Source organism: Symphalangus syndactylus, chromosome 12, assembly GCF_028878055.3.
Source record: "Symphalangus syndactylus isolate Jambi chromosome 12, NHGRI_mSymSyn1-v2.1_pri, whole genome shotgun sequence".
Classification (NCBI taxonomy): domain Eukaryota; kingdom Metazoa; phylum Chordata; class Mammalia; order Primates; family Hylobatidae; genus Symphalangus; species Symphalangus syndactylus.
The window spans coordinates 145,851,300-145,862,395 of NC_072441.2; the positions used below are offsets into that span (position 1 = coordinate 145,851,300).

General features: G+C 57.1%; 1 protein-coding gene across 1 annotated transcript; it reads right to left on the minus strand.

Moving 5' to 3' along the window:
• Nucleotides 1–442: 442 nt before the first annotated feature.
• Nucleotides 443–10,605, minus strand: HCRTR1 (hypocretin receptor 1). Its single transcript, XM_063625209.1, has 10 exons — nt 10,447–10,605; nt 10,202–10,307; nt 9,513–9,573; nt 8,938–9,278; nt 8,618–8,796; nt 7,241–7,484; nt 6,763–6,878; nt 4,604–4,830; nt 3,232–3,353; nt 443–1,493 (listed from the first exon to the last, which is right to left on the minus strand). The coding sequence occupies exons 4-10, from the start codon at nt 9,134–9,136 to the stop codon at nt 1,303–1,305; spliced, it is 1,278 nt and encodes a 425-aa protein (XP_063481279.1). The 5' UTR covers nt 9,137–9,278; nt 9,513–9,573; nt 10,202–10,307; nt 10,447–10,605; the 3' UTR covers nt 443–1,302.
• Nucleotides 10,606–11,096: the final 491 nt, after the last annotated feature.

Consider the following 11,096-nt stretch of genomic DNA (forward strand, 5'->3'; position numbering starts at 1 on the left):
GGAGGAGCAGTGCCCAACACTCCTGGGCCGGGTCCCTGGCAGCACCAAGGCTCTGCCCACGTTCTTGACGGTTGAGGTCAGAGGGAGCCCACAGCTCCATTAATCAAGTTAAGCAGACCTGGTGGTATATGCATAGCAGAGCTGGCCCCTGCCAGAGATCCCTGTTCCTCTCAGCAGAGTAGCACTTCAGACTGCGCTTCACGTCCCGCTCTGGCAACAAGGCTCAGGGCCTTTGGCAGCCTTAAAATCATCTCGGTGGCAGACGGAGCATGTCTGGCCAAGTCTGTGGCTTTCTCTTTTTATCCTGTGAGTTCATAGAAAATAGACGCAAGCCCTGGTTTCCAAGAAGATGAAGATAACAGTAGATCAGCCCGTTAACCCACTATCTGCCCATCCGGCCCCCCTTACCTTCCTCAGGCTATTGGGCCTGTGAGCAGACACTTGTGTCAAGGGGCGAGGTCCAGGCGTCACAGGATTGGCACTGCATGAGGAGGCAGCACCACATGTGCCGAGGCCTGGCTGAGTCCATCTGGGATCCCGTGTGGTGGGGGTGGGAGGTCAGCAGATAAGAGCATTCTAGTGCCTTCTTGTCTTCCCTCCCCCCAGCTTCCCCACCTTCTGCTCCTAACCTAAGCAGCACAGATTTTGTGCAATGACAAGGAAAGGGAACATTCAGTGCCAGGCTTTTAATTACAGTTGCTTCAGGCTGCTGGCCTCTGTGCCAAGCGGCCATGGAGAGTGTTTTATCACACCACAAAGCCAACAAGGTCGGGTCTGTGGTGTGTGCCCTTGGCACCTGGTTAGGGTGGGGCTGCGCTTGTGGCCCACTGGAGAAAGGCTGGGCCCAGATTAGTTCACACAGGCATCAACAGCTGGCCAAGTGCAGCCCTGGGCTTCAGGGAGCCATGGAACCAGATGGAAATGCCTGTTGGGACCTCTAGAGCAGACTCCAGGGAAGGCCTGTAATTGGGTAGGAAAGGGGTCTTCAGGAGGATGGCCAAGCTCTGGAAGGATGATGGGTCCAGATTATACTGTGGGGGATGGCCAAATGAGAGAAGTACAACAATAATCATGTCCACAACACTTCACAGTTTACAAGGAGCTTTCCACTTGCTTCAGCATGCTTAATCCTCACATCAACCCTGCTTAGGGGACACAAGCTCAGAGAGAGGAAGTGAGTTATCCAGAGTCACACAGGCAGAAACCCAGGACTGAAACCACAGCCTTTCACCACATCCAGCTGTCTTTCCATGAGGGGTAGGGGCAGATCCCCCGAGCTGGAGCCTCCAGGGCAGCCCTCGCTCAGGGCAGCACTGTGGTGACGCTGGTGAGCACCACATGCTCAGAGATTTTGGAGACGGAGCATCGGCTCTGCAAGGACAAGGACTTGTGGCTGGCAGAGGAGCGGGGACTAGGGGCCTTCAGAGAGCTGCAGGGACCCGGGCCAGGCAGGCAGCAGGAGAAGGCAGCCTTAAACTGCTCCCGGAATTTGCCTTGGTTGGGAAACAAAAGACACAGCCATAAGGAGACAGATGCAGCAGGAAGGGGCCTTGAGCCCAGGGACACCCACGCAGCTCCAGCCAAGCTGCCTGTGAGGGGGCGGGGAGGGAGGGAGGGATAGAGCTGGGAGGGAGAGCCCTGAGGCAACCTCGGCACCGCCGGGGAGAGAGGACAGAAGCCCTGGAGCGGGTTCCCAAGGAGAGACGCAATTGCCATCTGATTCCTTGACTGTGCTCTGGCTCAGAGGCTGGCTCAAAACGTGGTGTCTGGCTCAGGGGCCTCGGATCACCTCTGCTGTCCTTGGTGCGTACGTGGGGGTCACTATCTGTTTCGAGGCTTGTATCCTCTCTGCCCTTTGATGATGAAAATGACGGCAGCAGCAGCCCTTTTGCATTTGGCAGTCACGCTGTGCTGGGTGCCTCGGCCTCTGTCCCCCAGAGCATCCCAGCACCCTGAAAGGCTGCAGTCCTTTATCCTCACTTCACAGATGAGATGCACAGAGGTACAGTGGCTTGCCCAAGGCCACCCAGCCAGAAGCTGAACCCAATTCTAACTCCAAAGCCCTTCTCAAGGGGGAGGAGGGAAGGAGGGAACACCACACCACCTTGTTCAGCCCAAGTATACCACAGAAACAGATTTTGTCAGGCTGAAGCCCCTTTGATCGTGTGTCATTAGCCTGCCAGCCTCTCTGGTGCCCAGCACAGGGCCAAGCACGCAGTAGGTGCTCAGTAAATGTAGGCCAAACAAAGGCATATGTGTCAGTAAGTCTGTCTGCCCTCCCCTCCCCACACAGCTCATCATCTGTTCTCTTTTCTGAGCTGGAAACCCACAGCCAGCCTTGCTGAGTAATTCTTGAGTCTCAATGAGGGTTATACTATTGTCTCCTGATCCCTTCTTTAACCTTTTAATAGTTCCTCAAAGATTATTTCTGTCCAGGCTTGAACAGTCATCTGGACCTGTTCTTTGGAAGTCTATTCCCAAAGTCAGAGGGCTGGTGAGTCACACTTCTGCTGAGCTCAGCCTCAGCGCCATTACCACCCTGAGACTGGGAGGTACAGCGGGGGGTGGGCACTGTGGGACAGCAGAGAGGAGAGGCCTGGAGTGGGAGTGGGGGCGGCAGGGGAGGAAGACTTCCAAAGGGGACAACCCCTGAGATTCCAGTCGCTCTGCCAGTGTGTGTCTAGCTGGGAAGGAAGACTTCCAAAGGGGACAACCCCTGAGATTCCAGTCGCTCTGCCAGTGTGTGTCTAGCTGAGCCGGTGAAGCCCTTTCCTGGGCCTGGCCTGTCTCTGCCAGTGACCCTCCTTTAGCCCCGACACCTGGACTGTGCAATCTTTCCTCAGGCAGGGGCTGCAGGGCCCTCCTCCCACAGGTCTGACTCCCTCCAGGAAGGGTGGACTCCTCTGCCTGAGCTGATTGGAGGTCTTGCTGTGCCTGCACCCAGGGTGGGAGTGGGGGTGAGCTGCCCTAGCCCCTGCCCTTCCACTCACTCACTGGTCTGCAGAATCTGCAAAACTGGATCCTGGTTGCCAGCCTCCGTGGGGAGTGTGGCCCGTCTCCCACTCAGGCCAGGGCTGCTGGGGGTGGGTCCACCCAGAGCAGGATCACTGTGCCCACAGCAGGTACATCCTCGCCCACCATCCTTTATTTGGGCCCTGGCTTGGGGATGGGGAGACTTGTCACGTGGACTGTTGGCCACCCTCAGTCACTTAGCATCCCCAGCCTGCTCACCACTGAGGAAGTTGTAGATGATGGGGTTGGCAGCGCTGTTGGCGTACACCAGCCAGTGGGAGAAGGTGAAGCAGGCGTAGACAGCTTCACGGTCGCTGGCTTGGTGGAACATCCCGAACACCCTAGGCCCGGGTGGAGGAGCGTCAGAAATGGGGTAGTTGTGTGTGCATGCATCGGAGTGCTGCTCACAGAACGTGAGCTGTAAAGTGCAAGAGTTCCTACTGCCCACTTCCATCCATGTTTCCTGGCCTTCTGTACCTGAGGTCTTGGCCAGGGTTTGGGGTTCTCAAGCATGGAGGGCATCAAGCACCACGGTGGGCATCTCTAGCCTCCTGGCCATCGGATCCCCTGGGGCTTCCCATCCACTTTCTCATCCATCCTCACAGCAACATGATGAGTCATAGACATCATCCATTTTTCCATTAGGGAAACTGAGGCTCAGAGAAGTAAAGTGACATGCCGAAGATCACACAACCAGGAAGTGGCCAAGCACAACCTCAAAGTGAAACTGTCCTCTGTCCAATAGCCTGCATTCTGTCCCCGGCACCCTGTGACCCTTTTTGGCTGTCCGTACAGACACGTGCATGGTTAGCTGTCTCACTTCCTTCAAGTCTCTGCTCAAATGTCATTTCCTTGGAAAGGCTTTTTTTTTTTTTTTTTTTTTTTTTTTTTTGAGACAGCTCTGTCACCCAGGCTGGAGTGCAGTGGTGCAGTCATGGCTCGCTGCAGCCTCGACCTCCTGGGCTCAAGCTATTCCTCCACCTCAGTCTGTGTAGCTAGAACTACAGGCACATGCCACCACGGCTGGCTAATTTTTTGAATTTTAGTAGAGACGAAGTCTCATTATGTTGCCCGGGCTGATCTTGAACTCCCGGCCTCAAGCGATCCTCCCTCCTTGGCCTCCCAACGTGTTGGGATTACAGATGTGAGCCACTGCACCTGGCCCCCTGCTTTTTTTAAACCATTGTATCTAAAGCAGAAGCAAAAACCCACCAACCCTTATCATGGTCACTCTCCGTCCTATTTTATTTTTCTTCCCAGCGGTTATCACTGCCTGACGTTATAATATACATTGATTTTTCTGTTTACTTCCCTTCTCTCCCGCTAGAATGCAGCCTCCATGAAGGGCGGGACTTTGTCTGTCTTATGCACTTGTTCACTGTATTTCCAGCCCCCTAAAATGTGATGATTAAGTGAATGAATGCGTGAATTTTCACGATAGCCCTAGGAGATGGAGGCTTAGAGAAGAGAAATGGCCCACCCAAGATCACATAGTGGAGAAGGGGTGGAGCCAGGTCTTTCTCCCAGGCAAGGAGAGCTCCTTCCCCGACCTCAAACTTCTCCCCACCCCAACCATGCCCCGCGCTCTCACCTCTTAAGGACATTGAGGACACTGATGGGCAGGTAGCAGAGGGCGAAGACCAGCAGCACCACCATCAGCATCTTGGCTGTCTTCCTCCGCGCGCGCATCTGCTTCACTTCAGCCAGGAAGGCGCGGGCCCGGGGCTGGGGCTCTCCGCTCAGGCCCTGCTCCAGGTCCCCCAGCTGGTCTGAGGGGCGCTTCCAGTTCCGCACCAGTGCTGAGGTGGTGCCGGGGATCTGTCCAGCACACATAGAGACAGCAGTGGTGGGTACAGCACCTTGGGAGGGTGGTTGCCTTTTGTGGGGCCCACTCCAGGCTGGACCCTGGGCAGGGTGGAGATGGGCAAAGGGATAAAACCCTTGCGAGAGGAAGGAATCTAATGTTTATGATAAAGACTAACACTCTGGACTTGAGAGTGAATGGTAGACTTTCACTTTCTTTTCTTTTTTTTTTTTTTTTTTTTTTTTTTTTGAGATGGCATTTCACTCTTGTCACCCAGGCTGGAGTGCAGTGGTGCAATCTTGGCTCTCTTCAACCTCAGCCTCCCGAGTAGCTGGGATTACAGGTGTGCTCCACCACCTGGGCTAAGTTTTGTATTTTTAGTAGAGACGGGGTTTCACCACGTTGGCCAGGCTGGTCTTAAACTCCTGACCTCAGGTGATCTGCCCGCCTCAGCCTCCCAAAGTGCTGGGATTACAGGTGTGAGCCACTGAGCCCAGCCTAGACTTTCATTTTCCATTAGCTTTTTGTGAAATCCCCTACAACACGCCTTGTGGAAAGATATTATTGGTCCTTCGGTATAGATGAGGCAACTAAGACTCAAAGAGGTGGGGACCCTTGACAAGACCCCAGGCCCCATCCTCTCAACTGCCCATCCATCCTCCCTAAATCTCCAACACTATCTTTGAGGGTAGGGGCGGGGGTGAGTTGTGCCTCCCGTGGGTCATACCAGACTGTGAGGAGGCCTGGGCAAGGGGTGAGAAGGTGGGCAGCATGGAATGGCCTGGGCCACTGCCCATAAGCCTGGGGTGGTTCTGGACTCCTGGAGAAGCCTCTCCTGCCACTGGACACTCAAATCACCCACCACAGAGGGGCATGGGGCTAGAGTTCTGGAAACGTGGGTCTAGAGCCAGCTCAGACATTGGTGAGCTATGTGACCTTGGCCACCTCATTTTCCTTTCTAAGCCTTGCTTTCTTGTCTGTCAAATGAGGAGATCGCGCCTGTGTCCTGCTTGGTTGGGGGGTCTGTGGGGAGCAGATGATGAGTGTTGGTGGACTGCAGGGGTGGCCAGCCAGGAAGGGCCCTACTGGACTGGGTGCTCCTCCAAGGCAGGACCTGGGTCACAGTCAGTACGTGTCCCCACCCACTGCCCGGCATGGCCTGGGTACAAGCCAGTACTTCCTGTGGAATGTAGGTGACATCCCCAAGTGTGAGAGTCCCTTCCTGAGCCTGGTCATGTTCTGGCCTGCCTTTTCTCACCGCCCGGACGCCAATCCAGGACTTCCACTCGCTAGGCCAAGGGCCCCTGAGCACCCCTGCCCCCCAAAAAACCTAGGAAACCCACCGTGGGTCAGTCTGTAATGCAGGAAAGAAGATAGGCCCTGGAACCAGAAGGCTCTGCCGCTGTTGAATCTGGCAAGTCGGTTGCCCTTATTTGGCATTTGTGACGTGGGTAACGTTGCTTCTTTTGTTAGATAGTTGTTAAGACATTGGATGCAAAGAGTGCCGAATTTGGCAGACAACATGGAGTTGCTATTATCGTTGCAGTGGTACTAAACTGAGCAGTGGGAGCTCACAGATCGGGGCTTTAGTTCCTCATCTACTCACTAGCTGAGTGGTTTGGGGGAAGTTACGTTGATCTTCTGGGTCTCGGTTTTCTCGTGTATTTAATGTGGGTAATATATGGTGGCTAAGAGGATGCAAGACTATCTGGGAGTGGATACTTCAATAAACGGCAGCCGCTAATGTTAGAAGGACGTGTTACTCTTCCGTTCCAGGGTAGCCACTGGTGCCTTTGGCCTTGAGTCTGACATGTCTCTGGGCTTCCTCTCTCTTTGCTTGCAGCCAAGACGGCATGTGCTGATGGCAGAGGACTGCCTACTCAGTTAGACCAGTGGTCCCCCACCCACCCCCCCAGCCCACACAGCGACACCAGAGTGGGCCTCACCTGGCGGCCCCAGAGCTTGCGGAATATCTGGAAATAGGCCATGGCCATGAGGCCCAGTGGGGCCAGGTAGGTGACAATAAAGAAGCAACTGTGGTAGATCTTGGGATAGAGGTCATCTGCAGGGGTCAAGAGATGCAGAGTCAGGCCCAGTCTGTGAGCCCCACCCTGCCCTGGTTAGCAATGCCACCCTGTCCTGACTAGGGCCAAAGCAGCCACCATGACAGACAGAGACCCTGGAGTTGTCCAACTTGGGGTGTCCCTCCTGGAAGGACGTCTACACTAGAGCAGATGTCTACATGAGGGGAGGCACCCACCCTGGGAGTATCCCTGGCAGGAGCCAGTCTAGGCTGTCCCCTAGGGAAATACCTGCCCTGGGGTTTCCCACTTTGGAAGGGACCCTGCTAGATGCCTGCCCTAGGGGCACGTGCTCCCGAAGTGCCCACCTGAGGGGATGCCTGCTTGAGGCTTCCACCATTACCTGCCCAGCGTTCATCGCAGACCGAGAAGAGCCGTGTACGGTTGGCTAGCTCAGGCAGCACACTGCTGCATTCCATGACTGCAGCCTGGGGCACCATGACGGCCAGCGACACAGCCCAGATGCCCAGGATGGAGCCACGGGCCCTCCAGGCTGTGCTCTTGAACAACAGTGGGTGGCAGATGGCATACCAGCGGTCCAGGGCGATGAAGCTGAGAGTCAGCACTGCCACTGACACGGACACGGCCTGCCCCATGGGGACACAGCGTCGGTCATTTTGGGGGCCACCCAGAGATGTGAGAGTAGGTGAGTGAGGAGGCTGACGGCAGGTGAAGGGCAGTGCAAATCCTGACTCCACCACCTACTGGCTGTGTAAATGTGGGCAAGTCACTCACCCTCTCTGAGCCTCGTCTACAGAATGGGAATGTACCATCTACCTGGCAGGATTCTTGCGAGAATAAGTGAAATCATGTATAAACAATGTCCAGCCTTAGACCTGGCACATGGTAGGTGCACCCCTCTGGTGAATAACTTGCACCTACGTAACTTACTATGTGCTGGGCACTATTCTCATCATCCTCATGACAATCCCACAAAGTAAGTGCTCTTGCCCCCCTGTTACAGATGAGGAAACTGAGGCACAGAATTCCCTCATCCATCTGTCTTTATGCTCAGGGTCACCAGAGTTAACCAGTTGAGTGGGGAGCCTCAAAATAGTGGGAAATCCAAGAGGCATTTATCTCGGCCATGGAATGCCATCCCTTCCTCAGGCAGTTAGGAAAAAGCCCTCATTCTGGGAGGCAGAGATGAGTCTGGGCCAGAGGTGTGTGGGCATTTCCTCTAGGGGTGCCCCCTGCCCTCTGGGGTGCAGGAAGTGGATCACAGGATACAAACCGAGAGAAGCCTTCCTTCCACCCCACTAACCCCATCTGGACATCCTGGTTTCCACCACTGGGGTCTTTCCTGGCCAGTGCAGGAGGGAGAGGAGAAGGCTGTTTCCATCAGGCCCCTCACGTCTGCCCCTTTGGGATTGGGGAGCAGGCCCAGGGTGTTGTGTATGTGTCACTGCGGGCTGGTGCCTCTCTCCTTGACGGTGTGCCTGTGTACCTGGAGGTGACTATATGTGTCCACATGTGTCTATGTATACGTCCGTGGCTGTGACCAGGAGGGGATCTCTGTAAGTGTGTGGGGTTGTGTCTGTGTACTCGAGTGTCTGATCTGGTGGCTTGCCCTTGCTAGCAGCAGGGGATGACACTTCAGGGGTCACGAGCCACTATCCTGTCTGACAGGCAAGTCTGGGGGTCACTGAGACCTCTGCAAGGCCGTGGGTTTTATACAGGTGTGACAAGGAGTGGTGAGGGGTGCCTGGGCAGAGCTCACCTGTAGATAGGGGATGACCTTGCAGAGGGCATGGCCGAACAGCCAGGACTCAGTGATGTCCACCAGCAGGCTGGCCGGCAGGCAGATGGCGGTCACCAGAACATCAGCCAGGGACAGGTTGACGATGAAGTAGTTGGTGACTGTCCTCATGTGGTGGTTCCGCCACACGGCCAGGCAGACTGCAGGGTGCAGCGGGGTGAAGCGTGTGGCAGAGCCACACCCATCCTAGTTCTGCCCAATCAGCGAGCCCCTCCCCCCACACAACGCCCTTCAATCCTCAGGGAAAGCCAGAAGCACTGCCGGGCAAGCCCTGGACCTACCCAGCGTGTTGCCCACCAGGGCCACGAGGAACACAGCCACATAGGCCGCGATGAGGACCCACTCGTACTGTTTTGGGTACAGATAATCGCGCCACAGATAGCGGATAAACTCATCTTCATAGTCTGGAGGCACAGGGGACGGCTCTCTGCTGCCAGGGGGGACCCCTATCTGGGCCCCTGGGGTGGCTGAGGGCTCCATGAGCTCAGGAGCCGCTGCAGTGGAGGGGTATCCTAGACTCTGCAGAGGGAGAGGAGGGAACCTGGGCCAGCCCTCAGCCCACTCCCTTCAGGGTGCCTGGAGGCTTGCACCCAGGTCTTTTTGGGTCTCAGCCCCAAACTTCCTGAAGGGAGGAAGGAAAGGAGGGAGTGGGGAAAGAGAGAAGGAAGGAAACATTAGGGAGTGTGACAGGCACTTTGCATATAAGTTCCCTCTTAATTCTCACAGTCATGAAATTGGTGGAGGAAGACAGACCTGGGTTGCATCCCAATTCCACACCAGTTGCCTTGGGTAGCTTACCTGGCCTCTTTCAGCCTCGGTTTCCCCATCTGTCTAATGGGGTGACAGCCCTACCTACCTTACGGGGCCACGATGAGGAGTAATGAGCTCCGATGAGTGCCAAGTGCTTCACCAAGAACCTGGTACGAGAAGGTAGTTTCGGGGCGTTTCTGGTTACCATTATTAGGGTACCCTGCTTCGCAGATGAGACGGAAGCTCAGAGAGATTGAGTCTCTTGCTCAAGGTCACAAAGCTCCTAAGCCAGGTCTGTTCGAACCCACCAAACACCATAGATTTGGGAGGAGAAGCCGTCCCGATTGCAAACATTTCTCGAGCCAGTTCAGAGGCTTTAACTTTGGGTTGGGAAAACGGGCCAAGGGAGGTATTAGAGACCCAAGCCCCACCCGCCATACCTGCCAGACCCTCCGGTGGGCGCGCGCGGACACGTACACATACAACACACACACAGTGGGGGTGGTGCGCGGAGGGACTGACGACCCCTTGGGAGAAAGGGGAGCATCCAGGCCCCCTGAGAGGCCCCCTTTGGGTCCCCAGGGCCGCGATGCTCCCCGACGGCCGCCAGGAGCCGCTGTTCCGGCGCGCGGGTCGCTCTCCATTCATAAATCCAGCCCGCCCGGCTCCCCGCCCCTCCCTCCTCCCGCACTCAGCCCCTCCTTCAGCCGGCTGGGCTAGGACGACCCCCGCCAGGTGCCGGAGGGTTGCGGATCCCTGGAGACCCCTGGGGAAGGGGAGGGGACGCCTTCGTACCCCACTGAACGCCGGTAGGCCCGCTCCGTCCGCGGGACCTTCCTGCACCTCGGGGGCTGCCGGGGACTCCGGGAAGGCGCGGGGAGCGAGGGCACTCGGAGCCTGCCTGGAGGAGAGCCGCGCTGGCCGAGGAGCCGGTCTCCCAGCACCCAGGTTACCCCCCGAGACTCTTGGCTCCTCCCATCCCTCGCCACGGGTCCTTTGGAACCCCCATCCCGGGCCTGGGGGTCCCCCACACCCCGCACCTGTTGGCTCCGGGACCCGGGTGTTCTCGGCTGCTGGTCCCCGGACCTGGCACCGGGGACTTCGCCTTCCTGCGAGGAAGGCCGAGCCTCTGGGGGCCGGGGCTGCAGGAGGGGGTCGGGGCAGCCCCCTCCCTAGGCTGCGCTGCCTCGGCTCGCGGGGCTGAGCGCGATCCCCGGCAACTGCGCGGGCTGTGGCTCGGCGCGGGCTCCGCCGGGCTGCGCGCTGCGGGGAGGGAGGGCCGGCGGGAGGGGCAGGGCGGGGTGGGAGCCCCCAGACGGTCTTTGCTCCGTGTCTTCCAGCCCCGAGACCCGCAGGGCGGAGGGAGACTCGCGTTCCTTCTCGCCTCCCACTTCGCGCTTCCATCCCACCTCCATTCATGCGTCCATCTGTTCATTCGTTCCATCCTCATTCATTCAACATTTATGCCCCCGGCCACCCCGCATTCTGGGCGCACTTAATGTGTGCCGGCGGGCCTGGCAGCTTCAGAGGGCTACAGTGCAGAGGTGGAGCCCAGCCCCGCCTCTCCTTGCTGCCTCACCTAACTGAGGAGGAGGATGGCACAGGTGGGTCACAGGGGTGAGACAGAGAGGATGCCTGCACCGCCTCCAGCCTAGCCCCGGATGCTGCTGGAACAGCTAGCTCCCAACGA

Coding starts and splice junctions, on each gene's coding strand:
- HCRTR1 (XM_063625209.1), bottom strand. CDS start 9,136: ATGGAGCCCTCAGCCACCCCAGGGGCCCAGATAGGGGTCCCCCCTGGC. Junction 3,354..4,603: donor GTCCTCAATGTCCTTAAGAG/GTGAGAGCGCGG, acceptor ACCCGGGCCTAG/GGTGTTCGGGATGTTCCACC. Junction 1,494..3,231: donor CATCTACAACTTCCTCAGTG/GTGAGCAGGCTG, acceptor TTCCCAACCAAG/GCAAATTCCGGGAGCAGTTT.